Source organism: Gorilla gorilla, chromosome 14 (assembly GCF_029281585.2).
Source record: "Gorilla gorilla gorilla isolate KB3781 chromosome 14, NHGRI_mGorGor1-v2.1_pri, whole genome shotgun sequence".
Classification (NCBI taxonomy): Eukaryota; Metazoa; Chordata; class Mammalia; order Primates; family Hominidae; genus Gorilla; species Gorilla gorilla.
In genome coordinates this window covers 24114118-24131170 of record NC_073238.2, presented here as the reverse complement: position 1 = coordinate 24131170, position 17053 = coordinate 24114118, and the positions used below count along the sequence as shown (strand labels likewise).

The 17053-nt window shown below is 44.6% G+C and overlaps 1 protein-coding gene across 1 annotated transcript; it reads left to right on the top strand.

Annotated features, from left to right (window-relative positions):
• The first annotated feature begins 7651 nt into the window (after positions 1-7651).
• LOC101142362 (disintegrin and metalloproteinase domain-containing protein 21-like) lies at positions 7652-9851 on the top strand. Its single transcript, XM_019010561.4, is given in 2 exon segments — positions 7652-9027; positions 9029-9851. Coding segments are annotated over 2 exon segments (2199 nt in total).
• The last annotated feature ends 7202 nt before the right edge of the window (positions 9852-17053 follow it).

Sequence of the window (17053 nt, the reverse complement as noted above, 5' to 3'; positions counted from 1 at the left end):
TCTTGCTCAGCAGATATTATTGTTTCTTCCCTGTAACTTCTTAGTTCCTCTCATCTGAAAAGGACTAACTTAGAACAGAAATCCCATTTAACTTTTCATACTTCATTTTCAGTCTCCTTCTAGCAATATTTCACTAAAATGTTAATAAGAAACAATGAAGCCACAGTCCAAATGTTAGCACCATGCAAAGATTTGTATGTTTTCTCCACTTTGTCGATTACGACTTAGGAAACTCTTCCCTCAATCCACTGTCTGGTATACACTATGGCGTTGTGTTTCGCTTTCTTTCATTGGTTTTGCAAGGAGATGAAGCACCATTTAATGGGATGTGTCCTCTTTTTTGGTTGGCTCCCCGTGGTGTCCACCTCAGATGGTTTTGCCACCACGATTAATCCGTTAATGCCTTCAGTCACCCTCACTATCCATGTAATGAAGCAATGAGTCCCTTTACTTCATCTACTTGTGTCTCCATGAGTCAGTTCTCTCCTCTCCATTCTCACAAAGGACAGCCACCCTCAGGCCACTGCTTCAGAGCCTCATGCAGCCTTGGGTGGTAAACCTATTAAAAAGCTCTGGCTATTTAGAAAGAATGTATATTGGAAACTTAATCCCAAATTCCATAGTGTCCAGAGGTGAGAACTTTCAGGAATGATTGGGTCATGAGGGCTCTGCCCTCATGAAGCAATTAATGCCATTATTGGCAAAGTGGGTTACTCATAGAGGGAGTAGATTAGTTACTACAGGCCTGGGTTCCTCATTAAAAGATGAATTTAGCCCCATTTCTCTCTTTCACACATGCTTTCCTGCCTCCCACATAGGTGTCACAGCAAGAAGGCCCCTGCAAGATGCTAGCACCTTGATATTGGACTTCCCAGGCTCTAGAACTGTGAGAAAACAAATTTCTTTTACTTATACTTAGTCAGTCTGTGGTATTGCCTCGTTGCACCACAAAGTGGACTAAGACAAAAAAATCAGTATCAAGAGGTGGGGCTTTTGTGATTACAAATACTCCAAAATGTAGAAGTGGATGTAGTAATGCACAAAGACTGGAATAATTTGGAGGATCAGACTATAAAATGTCTAGATTGCCCTGAATAGAACACTAGAGGTGATTCTTTTGAGGACTCAGAAGAAGAGAGTTGTGAGGAAATTCTGAAACTTCTTAGAGATTATTCAAGTGATGATCATTAGAATGTTGGTAGAACCATGGACAATAAAGGCCGTTCTGATGATGTCTCAGGAGAAAAAGAAGAATAGCTCATCAGAAAATGGAGCAAAGGCCATCCTTGCCATAAAGTGGCAAAGAATGTGGCTGAACTGTGCTCATCCCTAGGTCTTTCTGTAAAGTGGAAGTTCAGAGCCATGAATGAGGATATATGATGGAAGAAATTTGAAGCAAATCTATGGCCTCACTTCTAGCAGGCACTTTAGGACTCTGTTCCCTGTGTCCAGGCACAGCACTCCTTGGCTGCCCATGCTGTGGCTCAGGAGGACCTAGGTGTGGCTCAAGCCATCACTTTAATGGTACAAGTCATTAACTTCCATGGCATCCATGTGTTGTTAATTCTGCAGGTGTGCAGAATAGAAGAACCATGAGGGCATGGCTTTCTCCACCTAGATTTCAAAGAATGCTGTGGACAGCCTAAGATCTCGGGCAGTGAGTTGTTGCAGAGACAGAGTCACCACACTGAGCCCTCAGCACAATGCCAAGCAGAAATATGGGTTTGGAGGCACCACAAAGGGTATCCAGTCCACCTAGGAGAGCTAGAGGCTTGAGAGTCCCACCTGTGAGAGGGGCTGAGTGGACTGAACCCAGAAAATCCATAGAGACAAGACTGCCGAAGGCCTTGGGGGCCCATCCCCCTCCCCAGTGTACACAAGATGCAGTCAAGGAGGATTTTTTCCAGCTTTAAGGCTTAATGTTGTTCTCCATGTTGGGTTTTGGACTATGCACTCCTTCTCCTTACCTCTCTCTGAGCTTTGAAATGGGAATTTCTATCCCATACCTGCCTCATCATTCACTGTATTTGAAAGTAAATAACTTATTTTGATTTTATAGGCTCATAGATGGAAACAATTTATATCAGGCTAAATTGTGCCTTTGGTGTCACTCATATCTGATTTAGATGAGACTTTGGACTTCATGCTTTTGCATTGATGCTGGATGAGTTAAGACTTTGAAGACCGTTGGGATGGAATGTATGTAGTTTACATTGTAATTGGGACATACATTTTGGTATTAGGAATGGAATGCTATGGTTTAAATGTGTCACCCAAAGTTTATGATTTGGAAACAATCTTTAATGCAACAGTGTTGAGAGGTGGGACTTTATTATGTGATCAGGTCATGAAGGCTCTGTCCTCATGAATGGATTACTGTCACTATCATGGGAATGGGCTAGTTATTACAGGAGTGAGTTTCTAATAAAAGATGGCCTCTTTTTTCTCACAGACAAGTGGTCTCTTGCTCATCCTCCTCTGCTGTTAGATGATGCAGTGAGAAGGCCCTTTTCAGATGCCAGCCCCTTGATATTGGGCTTCTCTGACTCAAGTACCATTAAGTATAAATTCCTTTTCTTTAAAAATTGCCCAGTCTCCATATTGTGGGTGCCTGTAGTCCCAGGTACTCGGGAGGCTGAGGCAGGAGAATGGGGTGAACCCGGGAGACGGAGCTGGCAGTGAAAGGAGATCACGCCACTGCCCTTCAGCCTGAGAAACAGAGTGAGGCTCTGTCTTAAAAAAAAAAAAATAAATGCCCAGTCTCTGGTATTCTGTTATAGCAACACAAAAACAGACTCAGACTAAGCCATTGTAAGATGTGTGAGGTGACATCTCATCCCAGTTTTAATTTGCATTTCCCTGATGATTAGTGATGTTGAGCATTTGACTCTTTATGTTGAGTGAAATAAGCCTGGTATAAAAATTACTCAATGATCTCACTTACACATGCAATCTAAAAATGTTGAACTCAGAGAAGTAGAGAGTAGAATGTTGCCTACTAGGAGCTGGCATTAGGAGAATGTAAAAGCTGAGGCGCTGGTGAAAGGGTACAGAGTTTTGGTTAGACAGAAGGAATTCGTTTGAAGATCTATTGCACACCATGGTCAGACCTCAGTGATACTAATGTACTATATATACTTGAAAACTGATAAGAGAGTAGATTTTACACATTTACACCATAAAAAAAGCAGTATGTGAGGTGACGGACATGTTTATTTACTTGATTTAATAATTTCACAATGCATGCATATATCAAAACATCACGTTGTATGCCCATAATATATGAAATACAATATATTTTTCTAGTAAGTGTGTTGCCTCTGTTTCTTCAACAACAGTTTCTGGAGATTGTTTTTTCCTTGGTGTGGACAATGTTTCCTCTCTGCTGTCTTTATACAGTTTTCCTTTCCCATGGGTTGATTTAAGACAGTGACAATTTATTTATTCTATATCTGGTAATTTCACTGAGAAACCTAAAGAATAGCCACTTGAAACCATCTGGCGCCACCGAGAAACCATCCGAAGGACACAGATTTTCTGAGTGTAGGCCACAACCATATTTTAACACTTTTTAAATTCAAAATCAGGGTTTAAATTTTGATATTTTACAATGGCTTCTTTGATTCCCTCCCAAGATCCAACCGTTGAGCGTGTGAAAAGGGCTGGGACCCAGGTTACGGCTGTGCTTGGCATGATGACGTCCTGCAGAAATTCCTTTGGCTTTCTACATGGAGCTCAGCCTCCATATCAGCCAGCTCACTTGGAGGTCAGAGTACTTCTCAAAGATCCTCAGTGTGTTGTTTCATTTTGAGAGGTTTCCAGCCCATGTGAGACACCCCTTGGTTTTACAATCATCACAAAGTTGTTTACGATTCCAAAAACATACGTGCCATCTGTCCATATGTTTGTTCTGCAGCTTTTGATTTCCTAAAATGCTGTAGTAACTGCAATAAGTTCTACCATCTGGATTAATTTTCACCTCAGTTGGAAGAGTGTATTTTAAGATAAAGATAAAATAGTAATAGTATATCCTCCTTGGTAATATCCAGTTCTATATTTTGAGCTATGGTCCGTCAATAAATAATGTTATGTCAGGGTCCTCAATGGAGTGCCTGAACATCTAAGGAAGGTACAGAAGTTTCCCTAAGATAGAAACCATGGTGAGCACAAGTTTGCTATGCACCCATGTCTCCGGTCTGTCTCACTATGCACCTGACACTCATTTTAACCTCACCAGGAAGTCAGTTAACTTCCAAATCAGTTTATTGTAATGCTTCTAGGTAATTATATGTGGCAATCTCTGGCAGAGATGAATAAAAATCTTCACCAGAGAATCTAATACAGAAGAAAGCAAGAGGCCCTGGGCTTGTTTTCATAAAAGCATCATACACCAGGCAGTTGATTCTTTCGGCTGTCGGCACTGGCACACCCAGCATTCCGGCTTCATCCCCTAAGTAAGCTTCATCGTGCATGGATAGGCTGGAACCTTTCCCGAGGCCATATGCCGACGGATATGCAGCACTGTACCACATGTCCACAGAGATACAAAATCCCCGATGGGAAGAACGAGGCTGGATCAACGGGACTGGCAGTTTCTCACTGAGGAAATGTGAGGTCAGTTTCTATGGCGGACAATTCAGGAAATTACGCAGCAGTTTTGTAATTGATGGTTATGGAAAAATGAACCATTGAGATGACTAATGACTTACATTCCATTATTCCAATTAAGAAACGGACATCACAGTTCGCCGCAACTAAATTTTCATAACCTAAATGGATTACTTTAAACTTCTTCCTACATCTTCTCTTAATAATTTTTAATAACGAATGTGTCTTACCTATATTCCCAATATTTAAAACTGGGCTGTCAAGAGAGTCTAGAGAATTTGAGAACTAAGAACAGTGAAACTTCTGTATGTTCAGCAGCTGCCAAAGCAACACAATATTCCCCAGGAACACTGTTCTGTGCTTCAGCACAAATCATGCTTGTGTACTTCCTAATGGCTCTAATAGTGACCCTCCATTCTCATCAAACATTTGGCCTCCCCTTTCTCCACGTCCCCCCCATTCACACATTATACTCTCAGCTCTGTCTAGGTATCGTAAAAGCCAGCAAATGGACCCTCCTGATCTCCTGAACATGAAACCCAACACTATCATGTGATTGGCTCCTCTTGGCATGGTGACCTTCAAAGGCATCTCATTTAAATAATCACCATTTTTTCCTTCTGTAACAAACTGTTTCTTTCCATTGTGCCTTCCCATAAGCATTTTAACATAATTTACTGTCCGACCGCAGTTATTAATACACACAAATGCCACAACCTCTTTCTAGCCCAAGAGACCTGATTAATTCTTCTTTGGGGATGAGCACACCCTAGAAACACATCCCATTCACATAAACACGGGCACACCGATGACGTGTTCTTGAGTCTACACCATTCTCTGTCCAACTCCATGAGGCCCTGAAGACCAAGACAGGCTCTTTCACACCAGTGCAAGCTCCGGCCCAGGGACAGCCTGCTGAGGAATGGGTTCAGCTGGGTCTGGGTGCTGGGTTCATCTCTTCCCCTCTCCTGTCCCAAAGCAGGTCCATCACCCTGCTCAGGTCTGAACAGGAGTGTCTAGGTTTGTCTGGCCATCCGACTTTTTCAATTTTTAGAAGATCTCCTATTACCTACTGTATTCATTTTATAGGGCTTTTATAATGAAATACCACAGATTGGATGGCTTACAATACAAAACCAATTTCCTCACACTTATGGAGGATGAAAGCCTAAGATCAAGCTGCCAGCTGGGTAGGTTTCCTCTGAGGTCTCACTCCCTGGTGTGCAGACGGTGTCTTCTCGCTGTTCTGTGGTAACATGGCCATCCCTCAGGGCGTGTGCACCCTCCCTCCTGCTTCCCCTTCTTATAACAACAGTCAGATTGCATTAGGGCCCCACTCCAGGAATCTCACTTTAACTTATTCACCTCTTTAAAAGACACTAATCCAAGTATGATTTCATTATGAAGGACCAAGGGTTGGGACTTCAGCACAAAAATTTAGGAGGGACACAGTCTCCCCTAGCAGCCTCCTTCAGGGATGTCAAATATTTTCCTTCTGCTCCCTGTGAAAACCCTAAAGGGGTAGGGAAAGGGCATCCAACCTGCATGCTCATAGAGGGGAAACCAGCTTCATTAGTAATCGTTCATTTGTGGTAAAAAGGCAGGATTTGAAGCGATGGAAGATGGGAGTACGGGGCATTGGAAGACAAAGTGCCACACAACGCAGGCTTCGAAACACACCATGGTCATGTTAAGTTTAAATGGAGTGACCACATTCGCCAGAAAAGGGAAATATTTACACTTTTGAGGAAACAGTAATTTGTGTTTCTGATTATGATCTGGCCTTGGATTTTCCCTCCCCTCATAAGCAATGACAGAATCAGCAGAAATATGTGAAACATTAGTTTTCAGACATGAGACACCCAGAGAGGGCCCCCTGTGTCCTTCCCTGAGAGCTGATCAGCTCCTGCATCTGAAGAAATGACCAAAGACCATGAGAGAACCACACAGAAGCATCGGAGGGACAGCACCTGGGGCTCTCACGGGGTCAGGAATAGCGTCTGTTCCCAATAGATGGACTAAGTAAAAAGTATCATAATTCACAAGGGTTTTACATAGCACAGAAGAAAAAGTTACCCTATATCAACTGTTGATCTTGTGAATCCAGGAACTCTGGATTCAAGGTGGTCGGGCACATCTTGATTTAAGCATTTCAGGGACACATGAGACATCAATCAATATAAGTAAGAAGGACACTAGTTCCATCCAGAAACGCTGAGACAACTCAAAGCAAGTCCTCCCCACTTAGGGCTTCCAGGTCACAGGTAGGTGAGAGACAGATGGTTGCATTCTTTTGAGTTTCTGACAAGTGTTTGCAAAGGAGGTCATGAGAATATGCATCTGTCTCTGTGAGCAGAGGGACAACTTTAAATAGAGTGGGAGGCAGATTTGCCCTGAGTGGTTCCCAGCTTGATGGGGCCCAAGATATTTTCCTTTCACAATCTGGTAACTTCAAACAAAACTTCAAAGCCACAACAAAACAACAAAACAACAACAAAAAGAATAAGACATGGGTACTTATTAAGAGTAGAAAAACATTCAGTCCCCAAGGAAAATATTGGCAGTGTCCACCTCCACATGACAAAGGAGTAAGCAGTGTGAGCCAAAGAAAGGAGCATATTGTCCCACAGAGTGACCGAGAATAACATGGGTGATGCGAGGGCATTGAACACACATCTTTGTATTTTGTAGATTCAGAAAGCAACAGAAAAGATTGACGGTGGTAAAAGAGACAGCCCTGCTTCCCTCTCCCTTTTCCCTTCCCAATGAGCCCTCACAGCCGTGACCCTCAGCCTCATCCCGCAGTGCAGCAGCTGCCGTCCTGTCCAGACCCACCTCCTGCCCCTCCCTGGGACTGTTACCTCATTCCCTCCCAGAGTACAGGTGCCCCGGGGTGTGGTGCGGGAGCCTGGGACGGCCCTTTGTTCTCTGTCAGGGTCTCCCTGGGAGGGACGCAGCCACTGCAGCTGGTTGGGGCCTGGCTTCACCAAGGACAGTCCTTTCCTTTCCCATTGTCGTTGGGTAATTATTGCTGGGCTGGGACATGAGGCAGGCAGAGGTGCGGGTCACCCTTAGGGCCCCCCTCTTGCTGCTGGGGCTCTGGGCGCTCCTGGCTCCAGTCCAGTGTTCTCAAGGCCGTCCCTTGTGGCACTACGCCTCCTCCGAGGTGGTGATTCCCAGGAAGGAGATGCACCACTGCAAAGGCCTTCAGTTTCCCGGCTGGCTGTCCTACAGCCTGCGTTTTGGGGGTCAAAGACACGTCATTCACTTGCGGAGGAAACACCTTCTTTGGCCCAGACATCTGCTAGTGACAACTCAGGATGACCAAGGAGCCTTGCAGATGGATGGCCCCTACATTCCACCAGACTGCTACTACCTCGGCTACCTGGAGGAGGTGCCTCTGTCCATGGTCACCATCGACACGTGCTATGGGGGCCTCAGAGGCATCATGAAGCTGGACGACCTTGCCTACAAAATCAAACCCCTCCAGGATTCCTGCAGGTTTGAACATGTTTCTCAGATAGTGGCCGAGCCCAACGCAACGGGGCCCACATTTAGAGATGGTGACAATGAGGAGACAGACCCCCTGTTCTCTGAACCAAATAACAGCATGAATCCCAGGATATCTAATTCGCTGTATAGTTCTCATAGAGGTAATATAAAAGGCCACGTTCAATGTTCCAATTCATATTATCGTATATATGGCAATATTACAACCTGTTCCAAAGAGGTGGTCCAGATGTTCAGTCTCATTGACAGCATTGTTCAAAATATTGATCTGCGGTACTATATTTATCTTTTGACCATATATAATAATCGTGACCCAGCCCCTGTGAATCAATATCGAATTCAGAGTGCAATGTTTACCTATTTTAAAACAACCTTTTTTGATACTTTTCATGTTCATTCATCCACACTACTTATTAAAGACGCACCACATGAATCTAACTATGAACCTGAAAGGTATAGCTTCTGTACACATTTAGGCCTATTACACATTGGTACTCTAGGCAGACATTATTTATTGGTAGCCATCATAATAACCCAGACACAGATGAGAAGTATTGGTCTGGAGTATGATGATAACTACTGCACATGTTAGAGAAGGGCCTCCTGCATTATGCAGAGATTTCCTGGGATGACAGATGCATTCAGTAACTGTTCTTATGGACATGCACAAAATTGTTTTATGTGTCCAGGCTGGTGTGTTTTCGAAACACTTGCTCCTGTGTATAACGAAACCATGACAACGGTTCGCTGTGGAAACCTTATAGTGGAGGGGAGGGAGGAATGTGTCTGTGGCTCCTTCAAGCAGTGTTATGATAGTTATTGCTGCCAAAGTGACTGTCACTGAACACCGGGGAGCATCTGTCATATAGGAGAGGGCTGTACAAACTTCAGCTTCTCCCCACCAGGGACTCTGCAGACCTATCCAAAATATAGGTGACCTTCCAGAATACTGTCACGGGACCACCGTGACATGCCCAGCAAACTTTTATATGCAAGATGGAACCCTGTGCATGGAAGAAGGCTACTGTTATCATGGGAACTGCACTGACCGCAAAGTGCTCTGCAAGGCGATGTTTGGTGTCAGTGCTGAGGATGCTCCTGAGGTCTGCTATGACATAAATCTTGAAAGCTACCAATTTGGACATTGTATTAGACAACAAACATATCTCAGCTACCAGGCTTGTACAGGAATAGATAAGTTTTGTGGAAGACTGCAGTGTACCAATGTGACCCATCTTCCCCAGCTGCAGGAACATGTTTCATTCCATCACTCAGTGAGAGGAGGGTTTCAGTGTTTTAGACTGGATGAACACTGTGCAACAGACATGACTGATGTTGGGCGTGTGATAGATGGCACTCCTTGTGTTCATGGAAACTTCTGTAATAACACCCGGTGCAATGCAACTATCACTTCACTGGGCTATGACTGTCGCCCTGAGAAGTGCAGTCATAGAGGGGTCTGCAACAACAGAAGGAACTGCCATTGCCATATAGGCTGGGATCCTCCACTGTGCCTAAGAAGAGGTGCTCGTGGGAGTGTCGACAGCGGGCCACCTCCAAAAAGAACACGTTCTCTCAGACAAAGCCAACAATCAGTGATGTATCTGAGAGTGGTCTTTGGTCGTATTTACGCCTTCAGAATTGCACTGCTCTTTGGGACAGCCACAAATGTGCAAACTATCAGGACCACCACCGTTAAGGAAGAGACAGTTACTAACCCTGAATACGACTAATTCAGCCTCCCGATCCCCGTAAAGATACAGAGAATATAACAGCAAAATCTATGAAATAGGATCAGGGGAAGGAATGGCAAAGCTCAAGTCCACATTTCTTGAAGTCCACAGGAGGCACATGGTCCTGTCTCACGTCACAGGGAAAGGGGAGGCATTGGCTTCTATCCCACGTTCTTGTAGGTCACTGATGTTCACTCTGAAATAAATCTTCAAAAACACACATTGGTGCCTTCCACATTTTCTTAGACTCCTCTGGGAGCCCAAACTTGGCCAGAACCTCTGGCCCGGAGAGACATGAATGAGCATCTGGCTCTTGACCTGAGGTCGCTGGTCCCGGAATTAATGGAAGTTGCCACCAGCTCCTTACAGGGCACGTTCATGACATTTCTCCAGAAGAGAGCTCCAGAGCAATAAGCTTCCTCATTCCCCCAGGTAATCAGTCCTTCTCTAAACCCGAAGTCAGTTTAGGTTGATCCAGGGCTACTCCCTGTTCCCTGTCTGTTCCTTACGGGGGTGCTGTGGGCTTTGCAGTGAGAGGGACTTGGGTTCAAATCCCCCACCAAGCAAATCCCCCTACCTGGGGCCGAGCTTCCCGTATGTGGGAAAATGAATCCCTGAGGTTGATTGCTGCATGCAATGAAATTCGACTAGAAAAATAGGTAGATGTGAGGGCAAGCTGTCTGTCATTTAGTGTGAGCTCTGTGAGTGGCAGCTGCCCCTTTCTTCTTGCCCCCACATTTCCTTGAACTGAAACAGGAAGGGAAGCTGAGTAAGTCGTGATGAGGAAGAGAAACCAGGCTTGTAGCAGCACAGGCTGGTCTGGGTGGAAAACAGGGCTAGGTGTGTCGCTAAGTTATTGTAAAGGAAAATGGAAGTTAAATGTATAAATAACTGAATGAGGTAACACTTTATTTTAACTTAAAATTCACAATAATATTGACGTTTAAAATGCAGTGTAGATATGTCACAGAGAATTTCAAAGGCAAAGCCCACCAACGGAAGATATCACCATTCCCATACCATCAACAGAAAACTGCTGGTATTCTATAGTAGTACTGAGATCTAGCATTTTTCTGAATACGTCTGTGGTTCTAGATATCCTGCTTCCATAGATATTGTTTAGAACTCCCACCCTTCTCCAAACACAGCTTGATATCCTTTCTCTGAACCTGTTAGAAATTTCCTCCATTCAGCTGTCATAAAGATGCGAGCAATCCATTCCTGTGCCTCTGTCAGTGTGTTCTATTATTTTGTGGGTGAACGCTAATGGACAGTGAAGTGTGAGGTCAGTGAATACAATGCCCTCGCCCTGTGTGTCCTTTGGGTGTGAGGGGTTTTGCTGATAGAACAGCAGGCCCCGTCCCACCCTTTATGCATCTCCACCCTCCACCTCACGCACCCAGCTGACCTCTTCCCTGTGGCCTGGGGGGTTCCCTGGGGGAATGACCTCCCCTCTCTCCAGGGCCCACCCACTCAGTGCCCGTGCAAGACCACCAAGCTTGGCACAGCCCCACATTGTGTCAGGGCCTGTGTCCCCTTCCTCACCCCCTAAACAGATGGACCCACTGGAACACTGCTCAGGGCAGGGGGTGGTGGTATGTGCAGAAGGAAGGCAAATGTGCACTCTGTTGGAGAAATATTATAGGTAGTTTGAGCAAAAAATCTAATGTCATGTGAACTTTTAGAATGATACATATTTTAACAAAGAACATGACCAATAGAGTTGGTATTGAAGCCAGGTAAACACTATTTAGAGCAACAACAATATCAAAAACAAGCAAATAGTTCACCAAGAAAAACCACAATTAACCCCACGGAAATGGTCTTCCAAGAGCATCAGCACTTAAATCCTCGAAATCTGCCTGCCTCAGCACCTGTTGTCCTGACCTGCCCTCCTGTGTGTCCTAATCATTCCTATACATGGGGCCTGCACTGTGGGAGATTCAAGCTGTGCCAGGTGGAGGGAGCAGGACAACTGCTACCAGGTTGTTGCTGTGGATGCCGAGGCTACCAAAGCAGGTGTAAACTCCCACCTGTGGGCCAGGGAAGAGTACACAGGAGACATGTCCTGGGAATAGGGTGAGGGAGAGCTGTGGGGGCTCTGGGTTCTGAAGAGGGTTCTGGCCTGGCAGGGATAAGAACAACCAGCATGTGAGGTCAGGCTGGAGTCTGCACCTCTGAAGCTGCAAGGGTTGTGGGCTGCTTGGCCCAAGGGGCTGTCCTGGTTCTCTATGGAGTACTTTCAAACATTCCTTCTTCCTCCCACCCCCTCCTTCTCTCTTTCTGGGGTGGATCCTCTCCCAGAGCCTGCAACTCCCAAATCCTCTTTCTCAGGTCCTCGGCTTCACTCTGCATCTGTCCTGAGCATCGATCTTCCAATTCCATCCTCTTCTCTTCTGCTGTGTCTAAGCTGCTGTGAAGCCACCTGCTGTAATTTACTGTTTTATATTTAATATTATACCGTACATCTGTTCTGTTTCCTTCATCATAAACACTTCATTTCACGCTTAGCATCTGGGAACACAAGGCCTTGTCAGCTGTCACCTCCTTCCATTCTCTGTTTCCTTCCTCCTCTCCCCATGTTTGCTCATCATGTCCAGTCTCCTGCCATCCCGAATGCTTCTGATGGAAGGTCCAAGATGTCTCATGAGCATTGTGAAGATTCTTTGTAATGTGACCTTGTTCCAGGCAGGAATTCTCCGTCACCCACCCCTGGAAGCCAAGTATAGGCAGATTGCCATGTTTAATCAAAGACTGAGCTAACTTAACACTGGCTTTGGTTTTAAGGTTTCTCCAATCCCCAGGGCACAGGATTTCAGGGAGTTCAGGTGACAGTCTGGGTGTTACCCTTCAGGAGGTTGTAAAGTCCATTTAACATAGTCTACACCACAGACTATGGAAACTATATATATATATATATATCTAGTGCTGTGCCTCTAGAGAACCCTAGTATGTATTATATATTATATATATGTAGGAGTTTATTGAGGAGTATTAAACTCACACAACTGCAAGGTCCCACAGTAGGCCACTTGCAAGCTGAGGAGCAAGGAAGCCAGTCCGAATCCCAAAGATGAAGAATTTGAAGTCTGATGTTTGAGGGCAGGAAGCATCCAGCACAGGAGAAAGATGTAGGCTGGGAGGCTAAGCCAGTCTAGTCTTTTCACGTTTTCTGCCTGCTCTATACCCTGGCCACACTGGCAGTTGATTAGATGGTGCCCACCAAGATTAAGGGTAAGTCTGCCTTTCCCAGCTCACTGGCTCAAATGTTAATCTTCTTTGGCAACACCCTCCCAGACACACCCAGGATCAATACTTTGCATGCTTCAATCCAATCAAGTTGACACTCAGTATCAACCATCACAAGTCCAACCCTTGTCAACTTGAACCCATACAAATCTCCTGAGATCATACATAATCTTCAAATAAAGACAATAATAAGGTCATAATTACACCTAATGTAATACAACTATCTTTTGTACAACCAGAAATGCACCAATCCCCAACCCAAGTGCTATTATGTAAAGTTAAGAACACTTAAATGCTGATATGAAGTCAATAAATTTTATGTCACATGATAAAGGAAAAAAGAAATAAATCCTGAAGGAATTTTCTTAGTACAAGTGTGTACATGCACAAACATGTTTTTAACAAAAGAAGAAGGAAATACTGATGACAATTACAGTCCTCATTTCTGCAACTGATCACGTGGTTGTAGCTGGTATTGATGACTACTTCTTCTACTACCCATTCTGTATTCCCTTTGCCTTCAGCAAGCATCACAGCAGGTCGAGTTTTTTCTCCTAGTGGAGTGATGCAAACCTTCATTCCTGAAGGGTCTGGGCCATTTGTAGTCCTGCCTGGATTGGGCTGTTGTAGTTTCCCGTTGACCTTAATGACAGGGCAGGGTAAGGTTAAGAGATGCCCTAATGGATCTCCCGCATTCCATACATATTCTTCCTTACCTCCATTGTGGAGTAATAGACTGATTGCATCTTGATAGTTCAGGTCAATCAGCCCAGTCAACACTGTAACTCCCTTCTTAGCCTGTGGACTTAAAGGTAGGAGGGGCCCAAAGTGGCCAGGTGGAAATCTTAACTTCCAGTTTAATGGAATTGTTCCTGTTTCTCCTGATGGCAGCATTATTCCCACTGGAATTAAGACCTCTAGGCCAACAGAATGTAATGTCATGGGACCAGGAAGCAAAAATTTTGCTAGGGGATCACTAGGGGTGACGGTGAATGGTGCCATTTCCACTCCCACCCCTTGATTCCTGGATCCATGAATTATGGCTATGGGAGAAATAGTACCATATATTGGATGCTGATTTGGAGCATACATGGCCTTTTGGAGAGCTTTGCCCCAGGCCTGCAAAGTATTGGAGCCTAGTTGGCATTGTAATTGTGATTTTGAAAGGCCATTCCATTCTTCTATCAATCCGGCTGCTTCAGGATGATGGGGAACATGGTAAGACAAGTGAATCCCATGAGCATGAGCCCACTGCCACACTTCTTTAGCCATAAAGGGAGTGCCTTGGTCAGAGGAAATGCTATATGGAATACTGTGACAGTGGATAAGGCATTCCATGACTCCACAGATGGTAGTCTTGGCAGAAGCCTTGCATGCATATCTGCAGTAAGTGTCTATTTCAGTGAGGACAAACCTCTGCCCTTTCCAGGATGGAAGAGGTCCAATATAATCCAACCTGCCATCAGGTAGCTCGCTGATCACCCTGAGGAATGGTGTCATTTGGGTAGAGACCCACAGCCAAACCAGATAACGCCACCCCAACCCCTCCCAAATCTCATGTCCTCTTTGCATTTCAAAACCAGTCGTGCCTTCCCAACAGTCCCCCAACATCATAACTCATTTCAGCATTAACTCAAAAGTCCAAATCCAAAGTCACATTGGAGACAAGGCAAGTCCCTTTCATCTATGAACCTGTAAAATGAAAACCAAGTCAGTTACTTCCAAGACAAAATGGGGGTACAGGCATTAGATACATGCTCCCATTTCAGTTGGGAGAAATGGGCCAGAATAAAGGGGCTACAGGTCACATGCAAGCCCAAACTCCAGTGGGGCAGTCATTAAATCTTAAAGCTTCAAAATAATCTCCTTTGACTCCATTCCTCACATTCAGGGCATGCTTATGCAAAGTGGGGGCTCCCACAACCTTGGGAAGCTCTTACCCTGTGGCTTTGCAGCTCTGACCCCATGGCTGCTCTCATGGGCTTTGCAGAGTTCAGCCCTCCTGGCTGCTCTCATTGAGTGCCTGCAGCTTTTCCAGGTGCACAGTGCAAGCTGTTAATAGATCTACCATTCTGGGGTCTGAAGGATGGTGGCCCTCTTCTTATAGCTCCATTAATCACTGTCTCTGGTGGGGACTCTGTGTGGGGGTTCCCACCCCACATTTCCCTTCTGCACTGCCCTAGCAGAGACTCTCCATGAGGGCTTTGCCCCTGGCGCAGACTTCTGGCTGGACATCCAGTCATTTCTATAAATCCTCTGAGATCTAGGCAGAGGATCACAAAGCTGAACTCTTCTCTTCTGCACACCCATAGGCCCAAAATCATGTAGAAGCCACCAATGATTGGGGCTTTCTGAAGCAATGGCCTGAGCTGTACATTGGACTTTTTTAGCCACAGCTAGACCTGGAGCAGCTGGGACACAGGGCACCAAGTCCCAAGGCTCCAAAGAGCAGCTGGGCCCTGGACCCAGCCCATGAAACCATTTTTCCCTGATAGCCCTCCAGGCCTGTGATTGGAAGGGCTGCTGCAAAGATCTCTGACATGGCCTGGAAACATTTTCCCCATTGTCTTGGTTATTAATATTCATCTCTTCATTACTTATGCAAATTTCTGCAGCCAACTTGAATTTCTCCCTAGCAAATGTGTTTTTCTTTACTACCACATGGCCAGGCTGCAAATTTTCCAAACTTTTATGCTCTGTTTCCCTTTTAAACATAAGTTCCTATTTCAGATCATCTCTCTCAAGGGCAAAGTTCCACAGATTTCTAGGGCAGGGACAAAATTCCATCAAGCTTTGTTTTATACAGGCATGAGACATCAATCAAATACATTTAAGAGATACATTGATTTGGTCCAGAAAGGTGGAACAACTCAAAGCGAGGGCTTCCAGGCTATAGGTGAATTTAAACATTTTCTGGTTGACAATTGGTTGAGTTTGTCTAAAGACCTGGGATAGATACAAAGGTAATGTTCAGGTTAAGATAAAGATTCTAGAGTCCAAAGTTCTTTTGAAGTCTTATAGTGGCTGCCCTTAGAGATAATAGGTGACAAACGTTTCCTATTCAGATCTTAGTTCAACTCTTTAGGATTGGGAAGTTCTAGAAGAAAAAGATCTAGCCATGTTAATAGAGATTCTTTACAGATGCAAATTTCCCCCCACAAAGAACAGCTTTGCAGGGCCCTTTCTTTCTTTCTTTCTTTCTTTCTTTCTTTCTTTCTTTCTTTCTTTCTTTCTTTCTTTTTTCTTTCTTTCTTTCCTTCTCTCCTTCCTTCCTTCCTTCTTTCTTTCTTTCTTTCTCTCTCTCTCTCTCTCTTTCTTTCTTTCTTTCTTTATTTATTTTTTCTTTCTTTCTTTCTTTCTCTCCTTCCTTCTTTCTTTCTTTCTTTCTTTCTTTCTTTCTTTCTCTCTCTCTCTCTCTCTCTTTCTTTCTTTCTTTCTTTCTTTCTTTCTTTCTTTCTTTCTTTCTTTCTTTCATTTCTTTCTTTCTTTTTAGATGGAGTTTTGCTCTTGTTGCCCAGGCTGGAGTACAATGGCATGATCTTGTCTTACCACAACCTCCACCTCCAGGGTTCAAGCAGTTCCCCTGCCTCAGTCTCCTGAGTAGCTACGATTACAGGCATGCACCACCACACCCGGCTAATTCTGTATTTTTAGTAGACACAGGGTTTCTCCATGTTGGTGAGGCTGGTCTCGAACTCCCGACCTCAGGTGATCCACCCACCTCAGCCTCTCAAAGTGCTGGGATTACAGGCATGAGCCACCATGCCCGGCCTGCAGGGCCATCTCAGAGTATGGCAAAGAAACATGTTTTGGGGTAAAATATTTTGATTTTCTTATTTGTCTCATAATGTTATGCCAGAGTCAGTTTGGAAAGTAAATCATGATATATAGGTTTAAATAAAACCTATCTGATGAGAATTTATGATTTGTAGAGCATGCCTCCCCAGACTCTT